Genomic DNA, 22,455 nt, shown 5'->3' on the forward strand with positions numbered 1-22,455 from the left:
TGGCATAATGCTCCTTTCTGACCAAAAACCTTCCTTTTCTTTTCTTCATGTTTTTAACTCTATTAATAAAATACTATAGTAGGGATAAAGCTTCTGTCTTTACTTTTTTCTCTCCTTTGCTTTCACTTAATTTTGTACATGAGGTGGGGGAGAAATACATCTGAATCTTTTTTTTTTTTTTAGGGCCTCACTGGTGGCTTATGGACATTCCCAGGTTAGGGGTTCAGTCGGAGCTGCAGCTGCCAGCCTACCCCACAGCCACAGCAACATGGGATCCAAGCCTCTTCTGCAACCTACACTACAGCTCACAGAAACACTGGATCCTTAACCCACTGAGTGAGGCCAGGGATCAGACCTGCATCCTCATGGATACTAGTCAGGTTCATTACTGTTGAGCCACAACAGGAACTCCTATAACTGAATCTTGAAGCCTGAGCTCTCTGATGGATTTGTCTGTCCACAGGCCACATGAAGTCTTTTCTCCTCCAGTGTAAACTCAGAAGGGTAGGTCTGACTCTGAAGGCTGAAGATAAATGCATAGGCTCTTGGATCCTACTTGCAACATAATCTAGATTCATCAACAGTAAAGCTGAGGTTTTGAGCTTTTTCTGAATTCATTTTTTTTTGTCTTTTTTTTTTTTTTTTTGCCATTTCTTGGGCCACTCCCACGGCATATGGAGGTTCCCAGGCTAGGGGTCTAATTGGAGCTGTAGCCACCGGCCTATGCCAGAGCCACAGCAATGCAGGATCCGAGCCCCGCCTTCGATCTACACCACAACTCACGGCAACGCCGGATCGTTAACCCACCGAGCAAGGGCAGGGATCGAACCCGCAACCTCATGGTTCCTAGTTGGATTCGTTAACCACTGTGCCATGACAGGAACTCCATTTTTCTGAATTCTGTGTCTATTACTGCATCTTTCAGAATCTGGACAAGGAAGGATGTGAGTAATTAGCACTTAGAAAACCATTTATGATAGACCCACCATCACCTAGGTCCTATTGATACCTTCACATCATCTAGTGTCTTTACATTTCAACACAAATATCCCTGACATCTCACCACCAAGCCAGAGGTGGTTCAACCATTCCAAAGTACCTGTCTTGGCTTCAATAGGTAATAACCTTTCATTTGTCTATATATGCATAGCAAAGTATTTGCCTATTATGATTCTCCATTCTACTCATCCTTTAATTCCTGTTCAAGTATCATCATCTCTCTGAAGTCTATTATTTGTCCCAAGCAAAGGCAAACATTTCCTCCATTGTGTTCCAAAAGTTTCGTATACTTTCCTCTCTTACAGCTGTTTTTACATGCTATTGCAATTACTAGCCCATATCATTTTGGAGCATCAAACTATGCCTTATTCATCAATATTCTGCCTCCACACATCACATTCACCTGGCACTCATGGTAGCTAAAAACTGTACTGAATATAATTAGTTACTTGTAAGAAGAAAGGCAGGATTAAAAATGACTGCCTATAATGAACCAAATTTTGTGCAGAGTGACTTAAATATTACAGAAAAGCTAAGATGCTTCATTGTAAAGGAAAAGTACCCTGCTTGAAAGAGTATGGAGTGATGTTAGCATATGTAGCTGGAGGCTTGAGCTGTCTAGAGCTGAACAGTTCTTGAAGCACAGATGTAACTTAATCACAAGGCAGGGGGACCTGGGGATGCTGAAGATCTTGCTACTCAATTCCTGTCCAGTGTATTTCAGTTCTGAGAATGACTTGATTTCATTACCACAAGGCCTGTTTCCTTCCAACTTCCAAAGATGGCATAAACCAGGACAAGCATAGAAGAGCAGATTCATGTACTAGGTCCTCCCCTTAGCACTAGAAAGGCTGGATTGAAGGAAATAAAGCCGGCCCAATTTGCTGAGATTGACACCTTGCCTCTGAGTTACCATTTTGACTCTAGATTATGGTGCCTGCAAGGACAACTTTGGAGTTGTTCTATGAGCTCTCCCTTCTGTCTTGTCTTTGTTTGTTGTTTTTTTCTTTGTTTGCATGTTTGTTTTGTTTGTTTTTTGGCCATGCTCACGGCATGCTGAAGTTCCCGGGCCAGGGATCAAACTTGTGCCACAGTAGTAACCGCAGCAGTGATGACCCCAGAGCTTTAGGCCCTCAGAGCCACCAGGGAGTTCCCAGGCTTCTAGCTGTCTTTCTTTCTTTTTTCTTCAGTCTTTAGAGTTTTCCTGAAATATGGTTGATTTACAAAGTTGTGATGATTTCTGCCGTACAACAAAGTGATTCAGTTATACATGTTCACACATCCATTCTCCTTCAGGTTGTTTCCCCACATAGATTATCATGGAATATGGGGTAGAGTTCCTTATGCTCTACAGCAGGTCCCTGTTGGCTGCTCATTCCATATATCTCAGTGTGCACATGCCAGTAGCAAAGCCCCAGTCCATCCCTCCCTCCCATCCAACCAAGGAACTCCCTGGCTTCTATCTTTTCGAGTCACTTTGACCTGGAATGGAGGAACTGAAACAGGCCTATTGCCCCATGAGCCATACCTGGGGGTCAAGCATTACTTAAACTTCTTTTTTAAAAATTTATTTATTTTTTTGTATTTTTCGTATTTCCCCAGTACGTTATTATTATTTTTTTCTACTATACAGCATGGAGACCCAGTTACACATACATGTATACATTCTTTTTTCTTACATCATCATGCTCCATCCGAAGTGACTAGACATAGTTTCCAAGGCTACACAGCAGGATCTCATTGCTAATCCACTCCAAAGGCAATAGTCTGCATTTATTAACCCCAAGCTCCCAAGCCATGCCACTCCTTCCCCCTCCCCCTTGGCAACCACAAGGCTATTCTCCAACTCCATGATTTTCTTTTCTGTGGAAAGGTTCCTTTGTGCCGTGTATTAGATTCCAGATATAAGTGATATCATATGGTATTTGTCTTTTTCTTTCTGACTTACTTCACTGAGTATGAGAGTCTCTAGTTCCATCCATGTTGCTGCAAGCATTGCTTAAACTTCTGATGTGAAATGGCCCCGTTCTCGGTTCTTGCCTTTCCTTATGGCAGTTGTTTCCCCTGTTTGTATAGTGAAAGGACTGAAGCAGAGATCAATGGAGCTGGGGGTGGAGCAGAACTGAGTCATAACAGCCTGGGAGATTTTGTTTGTTTTCTTTTGTTTTCAGCATCTTTCTGCCAATTCCTGTCACCTCCCTTCCTCTGGGGACATGCTGAGTTCAGCACGTCCAACTCTATCAGTTCTGCCCCTTGAGCCCATTGGTTTCTGGTCATCTGATAAAGCCTCCACTGCCCAGGGGCCTTCCTCCCTCCCTCCACGCAGCACGCTTGCAGCCAGAGCTGAATATTGCTGTTCTGGGGCCTTCCTCCAGCCTCAAATTTCAACTCACCGTCTTCAGTTACCAGGGTCATGGCCCTGCTAGTCTTCTTGCTCCTTGGTGAGTAGTCCTGCTCCCGTTGGTCTAGGCTTCAGAGTCCTCTGGGACTTTGATTGGGGGAATCCTCTCCCTGCCCATTTGGGGCAGATCTAGGTATCCTTCAAGAAGAGGCTCCTCCCTGCTCTCTTCCTTTCTCTATATCTGGCAATTGCTCTAAATTCAAAAAAGTCACATTAAGTATACCCAAGTTATAACACAATTTATAATCTACCTTAATTACCAGAAAATTTTGTATTTCCCTGTATTTGCTCTGACAATTTTCTTTTTTCTTTATTTGCACCCGTGGCACATGGAGGTTCAAAGGCTAGGGGGTCCAATCAGAGTTGTAACCGCCAGCCTACATCGCAGCCACAGCAACATGGGATCTGAGCCATGTCTGTGACCTACACCACAGCTCACAGCAATACCGGATCCTTAACCCACTGATCGAGGCGAAGGATTGTATCCTCATGGTTGCTAGTCAGGTTTATTAACTGCTAAGCCATGATGGGAACTTCTGACAAATTTCTAATAATTTATCCCATTCCCTTTTTACATAAATATTCCTGGAGTTCCTTTCATGGCTCAGCTGTTAATGAACCAGAACCAACTAGGATCCATGAGGATGCAGGTCTGATCCCTGGCCTCACTCAGTGGGTTAAGGATCAGGCTTTGCCATGAGCTGTGGTGTAGGTCGCAGACACGGCTTGGATCCCACGTGGCTGCGGCTGTGGCATAGGCTGGCAGCTGTAGCTCCGATTCGAACCCTATCTTGGGAACTTCCATATGCTGCGGGTGCGACCCTAAAGAGTGAAAACAAAAATTCCTGAATGCACTCTTCATGAAAAGACAAACAGGTGGGCCATAGGTTGCTAGCAGCAGGTAGAGCAAGAAAAAGAAGTGGAACAGGACAGACATCTTCATTGGTCATATGGTACAGTTTCCCTATAATGCTTCCCCAGTTTCCTCCAGTTCTGTGTTGCTTAGAATAATTTAGAGTAAATAGGGGTTTTGAAATCAAAAAGACTTGAGTTTCAATCCTTGCTCTTTGATTTCTTAGCTGTCTGATTTTTTTTTTAATTTATTGAAATACTGTGAATTTTCAATGTTGTATTAATTCTGCTGTATGGCAAAGTGACTCAGATATGTGTGTGTGTATATATATATCTTTTCACATTCTTTTCCTTTATAATTTATTACCAGATATTGAGTATTGTTCCCTGTGGTAGACAGTAGGGACCATGTTGGTTATCCTAGCTATCTGAATTTGTAAGTGTTTATGTCTCTCTGAAATCTTGTTCTCATCTATGAGATAAAGATAATATTATGTTCCTCAGAGACTTGTTTGTTTTCATAAGATGACGATGCCGGCTAGGTCCCTTGCCTAATCAAGCCCATTCATTTTATGATCTTGATGATCCAGTGCATCATTGAAGCCTACACTGGTCTTTTAATTAGGCATTTATGTGTTCTATGCAGGGTGCTGGCCATATTCTTTCTTTCTTTCTTTTTTTTTTAAGGGCCACACTGGTGGCATATGGAAGTTCCCAGGCTAGGTGTTAAACTGGAGCTGTAGCTGCCAGACTATGCCATAGCCACACCAATGCCAGATCCGAGCTGCCACTGCAACCTGCACTACAGCTCACCACAGCAAGCCAGATCCTTAACTCACGAAGCAAGGCCAGGGATCAGACCCACATCCTCATGGATATTAGTCGGGTTCATTACTTCTGAGCCACAACGGCAACTCTGATATTCTTAAACATCTGTATATCACCTATACCACCTCACAGCTAGCCCCACCCATCATGAACATACTATTGAATCTCCCAGGCTTACTTTCACTCCCACCTCCTTCATGAAGCCCATCTGATCTGTGATACCTATAGTTAAGGACTCTGCTACAGAGGCTTTCAAGTCACTTTTGGGCTGTATCACCTTCACACTTGCAGGTCAGGCTCATCACATTCAGCTTTCTTTGCATGCACACGTGTTTTGTGTTCTTTTCTAGACATGTGGGGTGTTACGTATAATATAACCTTGAGTTTTAGGCAATTTCAGACAAGGTCTCATTGAGTCTGGGGTGGACATATCTGGAGGATAAAGGGCCAGGTGTTATTAAGAAGCTAATTTGAAATCAAATGAAGGAAGAGTTTCAGGACAAGCCATTGAAACACTTGGATGTGTTTTAAAAGATCTAGGCTAGAAATGCAAAGACATAGGCTCCTTCAGAAAGATGATCCTCTAAGTTGGGGTGGTGGTGAGAAGGATGGTGAGTTCTGCAGTTCAAAATGCCTAGGGCACAGTGACCACTGAGAGTCACAGGGCTTAGGACTCTCACTATGGTTTTAGGAGAGGGCCTCATGGATAGAAGAGTTCCCTCACATGGAGATCTGGTGGTAAGAAGCTCTGATGTTTCAAAGATGTGTTGGTACTCAAACCTAGAAATTTGGAACTAAACGTAGAACTGCTTTCTGACCTGTTAAGCAAGTCAGGGAAACCCACAGCCCATAAACTAAAAATGGATTTTACTTTTTAATTTTTTATTTTATCGTATTTTTTTAGGGCCGCACCCACGGCATATGGAAGTTCCCAGGCTAGGGGTGGAATCGAGCTAGAGCCACAGAAATAGCAACAGTCACAGCAACAGCAATGCCAGATCTGAACCAAGTCTGTAACCTACACTATAGCTCATTGCAATCCCGGATCCTTAACCCATTGAGCAAGGCAAGGGATCGTACCCACGTCCTCATGGAAATTAGTTGCCTTCTTTACTGCTGAGCCACAATGGGAATTCCTTTTTTTCATTTTGCAGCTCAGATTTAATCTCTGATCCAGGAACTTCCATATGCTACTAGTTGAGCCACAATGGGAATTCCTTTTTTTCATTTTGCAGCTCAGATTTAATCTCTGATCCAGGAACTTCCATATGCTAAGGGTGTGGCCATATAACTAACTAACTAAATAAATAAATGCAGTTAGTCAGTGATCCCAGACAAATCCTGCCCTTGCCCCTCCTCTCCGTGCTCTCCCCCTATGACAGCTTTATCTTCCCCACCCAGTGCATCTTCCCAGTGGCCTCCAGCATGCTTTCCTCTTGAGCCCTGGGGTTGCATCACTGCACTTCCACTTTAAGTGGTTATCGCCAATCGATCTAATTGACTAGACTAGAAACCAAAATCTATCCACGCCTGGGGGAGAGCCAACCTCAGATGTCAAGGGAACATGGTGGGTCAGGGAGCTGTGGTAGAACAGGTCTTTGTGGTTCCGATTCAGTGTCCATGTCTCCTTTGAGCCTTCTAGAAGGCAAAGGTCCCAACCAGGACTGACTTAGGAGGCTCTATATCTACCACTCTACCTGTCCCACAAAGGTTGGCAAGGCTCTCCGGAGAGATGTGTTTTTGAACGAAACCTTGGACATTGATTGCATGGTCTCATCATTCACTTCTTTCTTTTCTCCTCAGCCTTTTTCACCGGACCTGCTCAATTTGGTAAGAGTTTTGGGGGCCTAGGAGGGAGGACTGTAACCGCTGGAGAGAGGAAAATTGGAAGCTTCCAGGGCCGTGGAGAGAGGCTCTGGTTCCAAACAGCCCCAGATCTCCTTTCTGGTTTCCCAACCCACCCACTGAATCTTATGAGGGTAGATTTCCACTTAGAACAGACTTGGGTGGCTGAGCATGCAAGGGGATTCCTCCCCACTTGGCGCTTGTGGCCCCGGAGTCTTGGCCACCTCTAAGGAGCAGGTGGCTTTGTTTCAGGCTCAGGAGGCACCTCCCCCACTTGTGGGCATATCTGGGGGATAAACTTCCTTTTGCTCTGCTGAGGTCCACCACCTCCAGGTCCCTCTGCCAGCTTTCATGGTGTCTTTGAACTAGAGCTGCATCAGCCTCTGAGCAGCACATGGCTTCACCAGCTGAGGGCAGGGGGTGGTCGGGGGATATCAGCCACCACTGCCCCCTCCTCTGCGAGAAGGAGGAGTAGCAGGAGTCATTGGGCTGGGCACAAACTGCTCAACTGGGGGAGCTGCACAGAGAGTTCATCTGTGGGAGAGGAAGGCTCTGATGGTCCAGACTCAAGGGGGTCGGTTGTGGATTATCAGTTTCTTTGCCATTATCCCTTGAGCCTATTTTTCTCTGGATGGTAGAGTCTTTACCAGAGAGGGGCAGCTACAAACTCTGCTATGAATGTGGAGGATCTTACACCCTGCTGGATGCAATTTGAGCCCTGTTTCTCAGTCTCCTCCAACATTCAGGGTCCTTGGTCTTTTTTCTCTGGCCTCCAGCACCATCCCTCATTGCCAGTGCCGGGAGACAATGGCTCTCTAAGGCCTTCCCACATCCCAGGATGTTGCTCCTCTACCCCTGGGGCCCTCTCCAGCCCTCAGCTAATAGAGCCACCTGAAACAATGCCTGAGATGAGCTGTTCTTCTCTCTGGCTTCAAATCTTTCTCAGCCCTTCTTTCCCTCAAGCTGGATTTCTTTGATACTTCTTCTATGTCTTTCCTTTCTTTCGTACATATTTCTTCTTTCTTAAGGGGTGTTCTGGTCCTCCACTCCATGGAAGATGAAAGCCAGAATTTTATAAATCAAAATTACATAACTCATGGGTGATCTTGATAGCTAATATTTGTTGGAGTAGACAAAACTGCCTATGCAGACCCTCATCTTAGTTACAATGACCCCAAAGCCATTTCTAGGCGCCTCTTCTGGAATTATATATATGTGCCTTAAACGTAGCTGTGCAAAAAAGGGAAACTTTTCCTAGTTTTCTTATGGTTTTATTTTAATAATTTTTTTTTTGTCTTTTTGCTATTTCTTGGGCCGCTCCTGCGGCATATGGAGGTTCCCAGGCTAGGGGTCGAATCGGAGCTGTAGTCACCGGCCTACACCAGAGCCACAGCAACACGGGATCCGAGCCGCGTCTGCAACCTACACCACAGCTCACGGCAACGCCGGATTGTTAACCCACTGAGCAAGGGCAGGGACCGAACCCGCAACCTCATGGTTCCTAGTCGGATTCGTTAACCACTCCGGGAACTCCTATGGTTTTATTTTAATTCCTATTTCTAACCTCCATTCCTCATGTTGCTTTCTACAAGAATTTATGGAGGAAACAGAGAGAAACAAAAACAAATGAGCAAACCAAAGAAACTTCTCAATGCAATCAGCCAGGTCAGAAGTTCCCACTGTGGTGCAACAGGATCGGCTGTGTCTCTGGCACACCAGGACTGAGGTTCAGTGCCCTGCCTGGCACAGTGGGTTAAAGGATCTGGTGTTATTGCAGCTGCAGCGTAGGTCAAAAGTATGGTTCAGATCTGATCCCTGACCCAGGGACTCCACTGGATGTGGGCAGCCAAAAATTAAAAATAAAAATGAAGATAAAATAAATCAGCCAGGTCAGTTTCCAAACTCAGCAATGTCCTCTGGGGTCGATGCCCAGATCTAGGGCGTTTGTGCAGAGCTGAGAGAGGGTAGTCAGGGGAAAATCTGCTCTAAGGAAATCATATTCCATCCACGCAGGCACCGGTCATTCTGCGGGGCCCCTGTTGTCGTAAGTCACACAGAGCACCAGTCCATATGTGGCCCCTCCAGGTGCACCAGAAATTCTCCATGGAGGGGTGGCACAGTTAGGTCTTTATCACCAGGTCCTTGTGGGGTTGAGGACACTTGGTGGGATGGCCTCAAGCCTATGGAATATAATGTCCTTGAGGGCAGAAATGCCGATGACCTTGCTCACCCCTGCTCTCAGAGTGCATAGAACAGTGCCTGGAATGTCGTTGCCAGAAGCTTGCTTCCTGATGGGCTCTTCCCTGGTGTCCCTACACAGCCTTCTCTATGCTCCATCTGAGTCTTGGTAGAAGGGAGAGACTTTCTCTTATCTTTCCACCTCCATGGTTTTAGTCAAGAAGTAGAAACAAGTCCTAGATTCCTCAGCACTTCCCTGGAGACTGTGTGAAGCCTCTCTCCTACTCCCAACCCATAGAATCCTCTAGACTCGGTTTCGGGGCTTTGAGGCTGTGTGGCTCTGACTTGTTCCTTGCCCAGTGCTCTCTGTCTTTCCTCTGATCTGGGCTCTTGAACAGGGGGAATATCATAGGAAGTAGCAAGGATGGGGAGGAATGGACCATTGCTATAGAGAGAGGGAGGCAAGTCGTTCAACCCAAATTATTTTAGGTCATTCTGCCTCCCTCTAGCTGCCATGGGAGAAGACAGTGTCACAAATAAGAACTCAAGAGATATCTCTGCACTCGTGGTCTGACCTGGGGCTTCCACTCTTTGACAGTGTTACCATTTGACTTTGAGTTTCACAAGAAATATTTGCTTTATCAGTGAGATAGTGGGGTGGAGTTGATAATCTCTACAGACTTCGGATCCTGACCACCAGTGTTTCCAAAATCTACTGGACATTCAGAGAAGCTTTGTCTTAATTTTTAAACTCAAGAGTCAGCAGGCATATCCAGGATTCTGGAAGTGGATTTTCTTGATAAGGTACAATGCAGAGTGTGGTAGAACCAGAACCCAGAGATGGAGTCCTGTAGCAACTCTTCTTCCTCTTACCTTTTGATACCTCCTTTCTCCTTCCTTAAACTTCCACACCCTGCAATTGGTGGAAGAGTTCTCAGAACACTGTGTACATGCCTGAGTATGCTCTGGGCTCCTCCCAGACCTCCAGCCAACATCTTTTTTTTTTTTTTTTTTGTCTTTTTGCTCTTTCTTGGGCAGCTCCCGTGGCATGTAGAGGTTCCCAGGCTAGGGGTTGAATCGGAGCTGTAGCTGCCAGCCTATGCCAGAGCCACAGCAACGATGGATCCGAGCCGTGTCTGCAACCTACACCACAGCTCATGGCAAGGCTGGATCCTTAACCCATTGAGCAAGGGCAGGGACCAAACCCGAAACCTCATGGTTCCTAGTCCGATTCGGTAACCACAGCTCCACGACGGGAACTCCCTCCAGCCAACATCTTGTTTCTTTGCAGAGTCTTCATCCACAGTGCGACTGGTGGGAGGTCCCCATCGCTGTGAAGGCCGGGTGGAAGTGCAACAGAATGGCGAGTGGGGTACCGTGTGCGATGATGGCTGGGGCATGGAAGACGTGGCTGTGGTGTGCCGGGAGCTGAACTGTGGAGAAGCCAAGTGGACACCGAGTGGTACTCTATATACACCATCGACAGACAAAGACCAAAAAGTCTTCCTCCAAGAAGTCATCTGCCAAGGGCATGAACTGAACCTGTCTCAGTGTGACCAAGTGGAAGTTTTTGATTGCACCCACGATGAGGATGCAGGGGCACAGTGTGAGAGTGAGTATGGCAGGGCTCAAAGACTGTCTGCTAGCTGCTCATACTGCACATGGCTGCCCCTTTCCTTCTTCTTCACCATGACTTCACACAATGGCCACTGGTTCCTTGTCCTTCACATCTCACACTTTCTCAATTGTGGGCAGTGGAGGAAACATTATCCTTCCCTGGAATTTTCACTCCTTCATGACTGACCTAATGCTTTTCTCTCGGTTTCAGTCTTTAGGAGAACCTGCTTCTCTTCACACACATGCACAGATCCAACAAACACTAAACGTTTATTAAAAAGCATATGCTGTATTAGGAGCTCAGAATGGAGTTCTAGGGAAGAAATGAGCTTGCGAAGTGAAATATATGCTTTTTTGGTTAAGGCAGGAGTCTATTTTCTAGCTAGGAGATGCGCATGCAAAACTAACACACACCAACTGTGTATAAATGAGAATGTTGCTATTGTTTTATTATTTTATTCCAATCCTATATTTGTTTTCTATGTATACATAATTTCTCTCTTTATGTATATTTCCTCCACCAGTAGACTGTGACCTGGCTTAGAACTAGTCCATGTCTTCTCTTTGTCAAGCCACAGTTGTCTATTGAAGGAAAAATCACCAAATATTTGTACCTTGATACTGAAGTCTCATTCCTGTTTCTTAGAAACTGCCATTCAGATCTGATCCCTGACCTGAGAACCTCATAAGTCATGGGGCAGCCAAAAAAAAAAAAAAAAAAAAAAGCCGTAAAATGACATCAGCCAGGTCAGTTTCCTAACTGAACCACTTTTTGGTTCTGGGGATAATACCTACAGTGTAGCGGGTCTATAGAAATCATATTCCATCCATGCAGGCACCGGTCATTCTGCGGGGCCCCTGTTGTCGTAAGTCTCACAGTTCCTAGTCCAAGGGCCACAGAGCACCAGTCCATATGTGGCCCCTCCAGGTGCACCAGAAATTCTCCATGGAGGGGTGGCACAGTTAGGTCTTTATCACCAGGTCCCTGTGGGGTTGAGGACACTTGGTGGGATGGCCTCAAGCCTATGGAATATAATGTCCTTGAGGGCAGAAATGCCGATGACCTTGCTCACCCCTGCTCTCAGAGTGCATAGAACAGTGCCTGGAATGTCGTTGCCAGAAGCTTGCTTCCTGATGGGCTCTTCCCTGGTGTCCCTACACAGCCTTCTCTATGCTCCATCTGAGTCTTGGTAGAAGGGAGAGACTTTCTCTTATCTTTCCACCTCCATGGTTTTAGTCAAGAAGTAGAAACAAGTCCTAGATTCCTCAGCACTTCCCTGGAGACTGTGTGAAGCCTCTCTCCTACTCCCAACCCATAGAATCCTCTAGACTCGGTTTCGGGGCTTTGAGGCTGTGTGGCTCTGACTTGTTCCTTGCCCAGTGCTCTCTGTCTTTCCTCTGATCTGGGCTCTTGAACAGAGGGAATATGATAGGCTGTAGCGAGGATGGGGAGGAATGCACCCTTGCTAGAGAGAGAGAGAGAGAGAGAGAGAGAGAGAGAGAGAGAGAGAGAGATAGTGGGAGAGAGAGAGAGAAGTTGTTCAGGCCAAATGAGGTTCAGGCACTCTGCCTCTATCTCACTTCCATGGGAGGAGAGAGAAGCATGAGGAAGAAAGCACACAGCAGATATCTCTGCACTCATGGTCTGACCTGGGGCTTCCACTCTCTGACCATGAGACCCTATGATCCTCTATGTCATGAGACTCCTTTTCTTCATTGCAGTAGTGGGGGTGGACTCGATGATCTCTCTAGAGCCTTCTAATCCTGACCAGCAGCGATTCTGAAAACTGCTGGATGTTCAGGCAGCCCTCCTCTTCATCTTCAAACTCGAAAGCCAGCAGTCATAGCTGGGTGTCTGGAGGTGGAGTTTCTTGATAGGGTACAATGCAGAGTGTGGCAGAACCAGAACCCAGAGTCGGGGTTCCGAAGCTCCTCTTCCCTTTTGATGCCTCCTTTCTCAGCCCTCAAATTTCCACAACTTGTGAGGGGTAGAGAGTTCCCAGGACGCTGTGTACAAGCCCGAGTACTCTCTAGGCTCCTCCCAGACCTCCAGCCGATATCTCATTTCTTTGCAGAACCTTCACTCACAGTGCGACTGGCAGGAGGTCCCCATCGCTGCGAAGGCCGGGTGGAAGTGCAGCAGAATGGCGAGTGGCATACCATGTGCCATGCTGGCTGGGGCATGGAGGAAGCGGCTGTGGTGTGCCGGGAGCTGAACTGTGGAGAAGCCAAGGGGACACCACGTGGTACTGCATATGAACCATCAACAGGCACAGACCAAAAAGTCCTCATGCAAGAGGTCATCTGCCAAGGGCATGAATTGAACCTGACTGCGTGTGAGCCAGTGGATATTTTTGATTGTTTCCATAATGAAGGTGCAGGGGTGCAGTGTGAAAGTGAGTATGGCAGGGCTCAAGGCCTGTCTGCCAGCTGCCCACAGCTCACATGACCACTCTTTGTCCTTCTTCTTCACCATGAACGCCACACAGTGGCCGTTGGCTCCCTGTCCTTCACACCTCATGCTTTCTCAATTGTGGGCAGTGGAGACAAGCATTAGCCTCCCCTGGAGTTGTCACTCCTTCATGATTGACCTAACCCTTCTCTCTGGTTACAATTGTTACGAGAACCTGCTTCTTTTTTGCCCACGCATGTATAGATGCAAGAAACACCAAGCACTTGTTAAATATCGATGCTGTATCAGGAGCTTGGGGTGGAGTTATAGGTAAGAAATGAGCTTGCAAAGTATACTGTATGCCTTTTCAGTTCTCAGGGAGTCTAGTCTCTAGCTAGGAGATGCGCATGCAAAACCAACACACACCACCTGTGTGTACCTAATTGCTCTTCTATGGCTTTCTTTTATTCCCAGCTCAGATTTGCTTTATATGTCTTCATAATACCTCTCTGTGTGTATACTTCCCCCTGCATTAGACTGTGACTCAGCTGAGGACCAGCCCATGTCTTCTCTTTGTCACCCCACGGTTTTCTATCGACGGAACCATCACTAGATAACTGTCCCCTGATACTGAGGTCTCATTCCTATTTCCTGGTAACTACGGTACAGATCTGATCCCTGACCCGGGCACCCCACATGCCATGGGGCAGCCAAAACATAAAAATAAAGTATCACAAAATCAGCCAGGTCTGTTTCCTAACTCAGCCACTTCTCATGGGGTTGATGCCGAGATCTAGGGCGTTTGTGCAGAGCTGAGAGAGGGTAGTCAGGGGAAAATCTGCTCTAAGGAAATCATATTCCATCCACGCAGGCACCGGTCATTCTGCGGGGCCCCTGTTGTCGTAAGTCTCACAGTTCCTAGTCCAATGGGCCACAGAGCACCAGTCCATATGTGGCCCCTCCAGGTGCACCAGAAATTCTCCATGGAGGGGTGGCACAGTTAGGTCTTTATCACCAGGTCCCTGTGGGGTTGAGGACACTTGGTGGGATGGCCTCAAGCCTATGGAATATAATGTCCTTGAGGGCAGAAATGCCGATGACCTTGCTCACCCCTGCTCTCAGAGTGCATAGAACAGTGCCTGGAATGTCGTTGCCAGAAGCTTGCTTCCTGATGGGCTCTTCCCTGGTGTCCCTACACAGCCTTCTCTATGCTCCATCTGAGTCTTGGTAGAAGGGAGAGACTTTCTCTTATCTTTCCACCTCCATGGTTTTAGTCAAGAAGTAGAAACAAGTCCTAGATTCCTCAGCACTTCCCTGGAGACTGTGTGAAGCCTCTCTCCTACTCCCAACCCATAGAATCCTCTAGACTCGGTTTCGGGGCTTTGAGGCTGTGTGGCTCTGACTTGTTCCTTGCCCAGTGCTCTCTGTCTTTCCTCTGATCTGGGCTCTTGAACAGAGGGAATATGATAGGCTGTAGCGAGGATGGGGAGGAATGCACCCTTGCTAGAGAGAGAGAGAGAGAGAGAGAGAGAGAGAGAGAGAGAGAGAGAGAGAGAGATAGTGGGAGAGAGAGAGAGAAGTTGTTCAGGCCAAATGAGGTTCAGGCACTCTGCCTCTATCTCACTTCCATGGGAGGAGAGAGAAGCATGAGGAAGAAAGCACACAGCAGATATCTCTGCACTCATGGTCTGACCTGGGGCTTCCACTCTCTGACCATGAGACCCTATGATCCTCTATGTCATGAGACTCCTTTTCTTCATTGCAGTAGTGGGGGTGGACTCGATGATCTCTCTAGAGCCTTCTAATCCTGACCAGCAGCGATTCTGAAAACTGCTGGATGTTCAGGCAGCCCTCCTCTTCATCTTCAAACTCGAAAGCCAGCAGTCATAGCTGGGTGTCTGGAGGTGGAGTTTCTTGATAGGGTACAATGCAGAGTGTGGCAGAACCAGAACCCAGAGTCGGGGTTCCGAAGCTCCTCTTCCCTTTTGATGCCTCCTTTCTCAGCCCTCAAATTTCCACAACTTGTGAGGGGTAGAGAGTTCCCAGGACGCTGTGTACAAGCCCGAGTACTCTCTAGGCTCCTCCCAGACCTCCAGCCGATATCTCATTTCTTTGCAGAACCTTCACTCACAGTGCGACTGGCAGGAGGTCCCCATCGCTGCGAAGGCCGGGTGGAAGTGCAGCAGAATGGCGAGTGGCATACCATGTGCCATGCTGGCTGGGGCATGGAGGAAGCGGCTGTGGTGTGCCGGGAGCTGAACTGTGGAGAAGCCAAGGGGACACCACGTGGTACTGCATATGAACCATCAACAGGCACAGACCAAAAAGTCCTCATGCAAGAGGTCATCTGCCAAGGGCATGAATTGAACCTGACTGCGTGTGAGCCAGTGGATATTTTTGATTGTTTCCATAATGAAGGTGCAGGGGTGCAGTGTGAAAGTGAGTATGGCAGGGCTCAAGGCCTGTCTGCCAGCTGCCCACAGCTCACATGACCACTCTTTGTCCTTCTTCTTCACCATGAACCTCACACAATGGCCTTTGATTCCCTGTCTTTTACACTTTACACTTTCCTAATTGTGGGCAGTGGAGACAAACATTATCGTCCCTTGCAATTGTTACTCCTTCATTATTGAACTAATGCTTCTCTCTTGTTTTCCATCTTTATGAAAACCTGTACAGCACCAACAAACTGTGAACATTTGTTAATTAGCATATGCTCTTTCAGGAGCCCCAGGTTGATTTCTTTGGAAGAAATGAGCTTGCAAAGTATACTGTATGCCTTTTCAGTTCTCAGGGAGTCTAGTCTCTAGCTAGGAGATGCGCATGCAAAACCAACACACATCAACTGTGTATAAATAAATGCTGTTGCTATTGTTGTATTCTTTTAATCCCATCTCATATTTGCTTTCTATGTATCTAAAATTTCTCTCTGTCTGTATATTTCCTCCTCCGTTAGACTGTGACTTGTCTGAGGAATAGTCCTATATCTTCTCTTTGTCACTCCACATTTTTTGTATCAAAGGAACAATCACTAAATATTTGTACCTTGATACTGAGGCCTCATTCCTATTTTTAGAAAGATTGAGGGTTAGGAGCAGTAATCCGGTATTCTTGGGTGTTAATGCTGAATCTGAAGTAAAAATGTTTGGTCTTGGACACATTGTGCATGTTTTCATTGTATTTTATTATTATTATTATTATTAACATTTTTTCTTTTATGGCCCCATCTGTGGCCTGCAGAAATTCTCAGGCTTGGTTTTGAATAAAAGCTGCAAGCTGCAGCTGAGGCCTATGACACAGCCATGGCAACCCTGGAACTGAGCTATAACAGTGACCTACACTGAAGCTTCAGGCAATGCAGATCCTTAATTCACTGAGTGAGGCCTGGAATCAAAACCATATCTTCAATGATACTATGTCAGGTTCTTAACCCATTGAGTCACAATCAGAACTCCTTATTATTATGATTTTAAAATCTACACAATGTCTCTACCTGACTCTTATAACCAAAAGATTAGAATTCAAATGTGAAAATAATTTGAAAAAATAAAAATAGTACAGAAATAATTAGTGACTCAACTTGGACTTGAGAAATAACATTCTCTTCATTGATTTATTTATCCATTCTGTCATTAAGCATCTATTAGGCAGCACTAGGTACTGTAGCAGACATTGGACTAAAAACCAAGAATCGAGAGATGGGTGCATGGGACTCCGTTTTTGGGGACTGTGTTTTTCAGGGAACAGATATTTTCTCTTTCTTTTCCCACAGTGCTAGAGAATGTGAGGCTGGTTGGTGGTCCTAGGCGCTGTAAGGGGCGAGTGGAGGTGAAGCACCAAGGCAAATGGGGCACCGTGTGCAAAGCAGGCTGGAATCTCTCAGCCGTGAAGGTGGTGTGCCGGCAGCTGGGGTGTGGGAAGGCTCTGCTGACAAAAAGATGCTGCAGTACTACTCAGGGCCAAGGGCCTATCTGGCTGAGTGAGGTGTCATGCTCAGGACGAGAACTAAGCCTTCAGCGCTGCTCTTCTGGGATTTTGGGGAAGAATAACTGCACCCATGATGATGACATGTGTGTCGAATGTGAAGGTAATGCCTATAGGTCCAGGGACCAGGTTCATGCATAAACTTGATGAATTGGAATTCTATTCAACCAGTGTTTACCGAGAACTACCCACGTGTCGAATAACCATGGCAAAGTTGTTTAATTGTGCTGCTCATCAATCCTCTTGTTTTTAGTTTTTATTTTTATTTATTTATTTTTGTCTTTTTAGGGCCACTCCCTGGCATATGAGGTTCCCAGGCTAAGGGTCCCATTGGAGTTGTAGCTGCCAGCCTACACCTCAGTCACAGCAATGCCAGATCCAAGACATGACTGTGACCTACATCACAGCTCATGGCAATGCCTGTATCCATAACCCACTGAGCGAGACCAGGAATTGAACCTGTGTCCTCATGGATACTAGTCAGATTAATTTCTTCTGAGCCATGGCAGGAACTCCAATCCTCTTGTTTTTAAAATAGAGATAGTGAGATATGCCTTTGTATATAAAAGTGCTTTAAGTCAATATTAATTAATTAACTATATTAATATGATCTATTATTATATTGCATCCTACATTATAGGAGTAGGACACACAGGTCTAGGTGCCTGTTGGATTTTTTTTTTCTGTTTACAGACACACACTATGGCATATGGATGTTCACAGGCTAGGGATCACATCAGAGATGCAGCAGAGGGCTAGGCACAGCCACAGCAACACTGGATCCGAGGCACATCTTTGAGCTACACCACAGCTTACAGCAACTCTGGATCCTTAACCTACTGAGAGAGGACAGGGATCGAACATGCATCCACATGGACAATATGAAGTGTTCTTAACCCCTGGAACCACAGTGGAAACTCAGATTCTTCAAGTAAAAAGAAAACTACTAGAAAGTCATGTGTAAATATTATATTTTATTAAATATTTGATGGGAAAGTGAAAAGATCCTAGTTAAGGAAATGAACCTGGGCCACATGGATTGGAACCTAGAGAAAGGGCTATAACCACAGAAACACAGGTAGAGAGTTTCAAAGGGCTGATGGGATTTGACTGCGGATGTAGACGACCTTATGTTTTTCTTCTTTGCCTGTTTCTCTCCATTCACTGACCCTGCAGATCCCTTTGACTTGAGGCTGGTAGGAGGAGACACCAATTGCTCTGGGCGACTAGAGGTGCTGCACAAGGGCGAATGGGGCTCTGTCTGTGATGACGGCTGGGGAGAAGAAGAGGACCGGACGGTGTGCAAGCAGCTGGGCTGTGGGGAGTCCCTCTTCCCATCTGCCAAAATCCAGAAGTTTGGCCGTGGGGTTGGCCGCATCTGGCTGGATGATGTTCGGTGCTCGGGGAAGGAGAAGTCCCTAGAGCAGTGCCAACACAGGTTCTGGGGGCATCACGACTGCAACCACAAGGAGGATGTGGCTGTGATCTGTTCAGGTAAGCCCTGCAGATGGAATTCATGAGGACTGGCACGTAGGGAGGTGAAGAAGGGGGGCGTGGGTGAACTCTGGGGATAAGGGTCATTCTAGCAGCGCCACACCTCTGCCCACGGTAGTCACCTACTTTATGTGTACGTCAAGGGATTTGGTGGAGGCATTCTAGTAGTCAATAGAATGCTAATCTTAATTTGAAAAACTCCCTTACCTTATAGTTATTGAATGGGAGAATAAGAGGCGGGTTGAAAATTACTGAATTAATATCCTCATATTAAACGTGAAGATAGAACACTCAAAGAAAAGAAGCAACTTTCCCAAATCATAAACACTGCTTTGCAATGATAGAGCAGAACTAAAATGACTGGCCTTGACCCTTAGCTCAGGGAGTTGTCTTAGATGACCCAAACTCTCAAACTCAAAGTTCACCTCTGGAAGGTGGTCCCACCTCATTCTCTCTATGGTCACTCCCCAGATTCGAAGCTCCTCTGTGGGAACGGGGCAGGGGTAGGGGGCTCTTTGGGAGTGCCCGTGAGAGCGTCTTTGCAGAGAGGCTCAGATACCAGCTCTGGAGAACTGGAGAACTCAGAGGGATGAAGGCAGAAACCTTGTCCAATAGGAGCCAGGAAATGCAAGCCAGCAAGTCCCCCCTGGGTGACTGACTCAAGAGAGTTCCAGCTCGGAAGCCCCCCTCTTTGCAATCAGGGTGAGAAGCTGGTTACACAGGGCTGCTTGGTGAAACACTCAGTTATGGAAGTCGGGAAGAGCTGACAGTTGGCCAGCGATGTCAGGAGCAGTTAGTGCCTAGGGAAGGAGGGGTTTAGTGACAGAAGACTAGGGGTTGAGTCCTGCTACTGCCATTCTGAGGCTCTGTCATCTTGGGTAGTCACTTAACTGTTCAGGACTTCAATTATTTCATCTGTAAAAATGTCCCATGCCCTTGTGCCATTTTTTCCCTTGAAGAGTTTTATGATTGTGTGAGAGTAAGAAGCCTCAATAGATGTGAATACTGTGACTCTTGTGGGAGCTGCTTGACTGGGTCCCTGGGATACAGCACCAGATTTGAACTTGGCTCACATCAGTGTGAGATATGTGTATGACTAAGGTCTGGCAGGGCCCTTTTTTGGGGGGGAGGGCACAGCTGTAGCATATGGAAGTTCCCTGGCTAGGGGTGGAATTGGAGCTACAGCTGCTGGCCTACACCACAGCCACAGCAATGTGGGCTCCAAACCCCATCTGTAACCTACAGCAGAGCTCATGGCAATGCTGGATCCTTGACCCACTGAGCGAGGACAGGGATCAAACGAGTTGGGCTCGTTTCTGCTGAGCCACAACAGGAACTCCAGTTCTCTCTTTCTTATATTGAGATCCAATCCTCTTTTTTGGCCTCTTTGAGCTTGAAGGAAATAATTCCGTCTTGCAGGTCCCTAACCTTCCTATATGTTCTTCTCTTTACAGAACCATAGCCTGGACTTCATGATGCTCGACCAGACCCCAGCAAGCCCTGAGTGTCCTTTATTTCCTCATGGGCCCTGACTGGCCCAGTATGTGCACTGGGCCTGCAGGCTTTAGCCACCCCTCCCTCAGCCCCTCAGCAGGAGTCTAAACACTCTGCTTACACCTTGCTCTCAGAGCCAAGCCCCCTCACGGTTGCCTGGAGATAGGAGTTGTTGAATTCTCTCTTTCCAGGGAAGAGGAGCTCCCAGTCGCCCTCCCCTCACTGCTGATGCTTTGGCACTGGCTCTGGCCTCTCCTGTTTCTTCTCAACCAGGCTGGGAGTCCCCAGGCTTCTTTCTTTGAGCATGACAGGCCATTTCCAAGACCAGACCTCTGTCTGTAAAGAGCAGGAAAGGAATGAGACAACCAAAGGAACAGTTGACTGAAACTGCGGGGTAAACAATTACAGGGAACTGGGGGAAAGCTTGGAGTTTCTTGGGATTCTTTTTCTCAAGCTTCGGGTGATCACCACAATCAACATCTTATCATCCTCCTACTCCTTAGCAAGAGGAATCTCACAAATGAGTTTGAATTGACCCAAGGAGAAATGTTTTGGCTCTGGAGCTACCACTGGGGGAAGGGAAAGGAAGAGCTGCAGAGAGAGCGTTTGGGGACTCGTGGCAATCCTTCAGTTTGGGGTCTGCAAATCTGAGGGGAGACAGAATGACCCTGAGGAGGGAATCATGGCTGACTTCTAAAATTGACAACTTTAGACTCTGAGGCTATGCTGAGTGTCTGTAATGTGCTTACATTTATGCCTTCTAATAAAGTAGCTCTCACTGTCTCAACAGTTGCCTCCCTGTGTGATAGACTCCTTCTGCAGGAATGTCAGCAATGGCCTTTTAGGCAGGATCAGGTAGAAGAGAACCTGCCAGCAGATGCAATCATGCGTGTTAATATTGCTCTCTTTTATAGATGCAAAACTCTCTCCTTATTTCCTAGTGTGTGAAAATAGGTAGAAAAACCTAGCATCCAAGAAGAGAAGAACATGCCTTAACAGATACTTTGGGATCTGCTGTGTCTACTCAAAGAGATTTTGCCTTTATCTGATCAGGTTTCTTGGGTCTTCCTGATTTTCCCTGTAGACTAGTATTGTGTTCCCTCTAGCTCATAGGCTCCAGAATCCATCGTGGGTGGTCTTTTTCCATATACCACATAGACCATAAAATGAGAGGAAGCCCTTCAAGAGATACATAAAATAAGGAAACAGGTACACAGGAAGGAGCATGTTTGAGAGACATCATGCCCAGACAGCATTTTCAATTTATTTTTCTCATCTTTTTCTGGAATCCAGTGGCATTCCTGGTCTTGGGTTCTGTGACAAACTGTTGTGTGTTTTGTGTGTATGTGTGTGTGTGTGTGTGTGTGTGTGTGTATAATATTATAATATATATTAAATTTTTATTGAATTATCTCATTGGTTGTCAGATTTTTTTTCCCTTTTTTTTAGTGCTACAACCCTGGCATATGGAGGTTCCCAGGCTAGGGGTCTAATTGGAGCTACACCTGTTGGGCTATGCCACAGCCACAGCCACAGCAACACCAGATCCGAGCCGCATCTACAAACTACATCCCAGCTCATGGCAATGCTGGATCCTTAGCCCACTGAGTGAGGCCAGGGATTGAACCTGCGACCTCATGGCTCCTAGTCGGATTTGTTTCTGCTTAGTCATGCTGGGATCTCAGGTTCTTAAACTTCTAACCAAAAAAAACTGTAACCAGTTTTCCTGTTTGAAAATTAGTGAAGTGATAATTTACCTATCTAGTGTAAGTTTAATTTATCAGTAATGAATCAAGTCCCCTTGCATCTATAAAACTGAGTTTATGGATCTGAAGAGATGAGGACAAGAACCCATAACAGAGGTATCACTATAACCTATTACCCTTTTGTGGTTCTGGCTGAATGGAAGACCAATCAACTTGTTTCCACTGGTAATATTTATAACTCATGCCTTCCTTATTAAAACACAGATGACAAAAAAGGCAAAAGACAAAAAAAAAAAGAAAAAGAAAAAGAAAAAACACAGATGAAATGAGGTGATGTCATCAAGATGGTAATGTAGGTTATTCCAGACTTTAGTCTTCATAAGAAGACCAGCTAGCAGCTATCCACATTTATGTCATTGCAAAAATCCCAGAAGCTAGGGATGAGCCTGGAAAAAAGAACCCTGGATCATAGAGACTGAGAGGGACTGCACTGGAAGGGTAAAAGGAGCAGTTTCACTTTACATCACCTAGGCTGGCACACTCTCCCTGGGGCTGTGGTTTCTCCAGTAGGAACAGAAAGCCCAAGGTGGGGACCCAGCCCTTTAGCATCATAAGATGATTTGCAGGAGGCCACTCAGGCCTGCTGAGAATTATTTAGGTATTCA

General features: G+C 46.3%; 1 protein-coding gene across 2 annotated transcripts; it reads left to right on the forward strand.

The window, feature by feature from the left end:
• CD5L (CD5 molecule like) lies at window positions 3,262–20,873 on the forward strand. Of its 2 annotated transcripts, NM_001243468.1 has the most exons (8): window positions 3,262–3,440; window positions 6,884–6,910; window positions 10,395–10,715; window positions 12,796–13,116; window positions 15,231–15,551; window positions 16,885–17,199; window positions 18,273–18,590; window positions 20,045–20,871. In NM_001243468.1, exons 1-8 carry the CDS (start codon window positions 3,413–3,415, stop codon window positions 20,050–20,052), a joined length of 1,659 nt encoding a protein of 552 aa, NP_001230397.1. In that variant the 5' UTR covers window positions 3,262–3,412; the 3' UTR covers window positions 20,053–20,871. The 2 variants fall into 2 exon arrangements, with proteins under 2 accessions (NP_001230397.1, XP_005663294.1); XM_005663237.2 differs by lacking the exon at window positions 15,231–15,551 and having other exon boundaries at window positions 3,267–3,440; window positions 20,045–20,873.

The sequence above is a fragment of the Sus scrofa genome, chromosome 4, assembly GCF_000003025.6.
Source record: "Sus scrofa isolate TJ Tabasco breed Duroc chromosome 4, Sscrofa11.1, whole genome shotgun sequence".
Taxonomy (NCBI): domain Eukaryota; kingdom Metazoa; phylum Chordata; class Mammalia; order Artiodactyla; family Suidae; genus Sus; species Sus scrofa.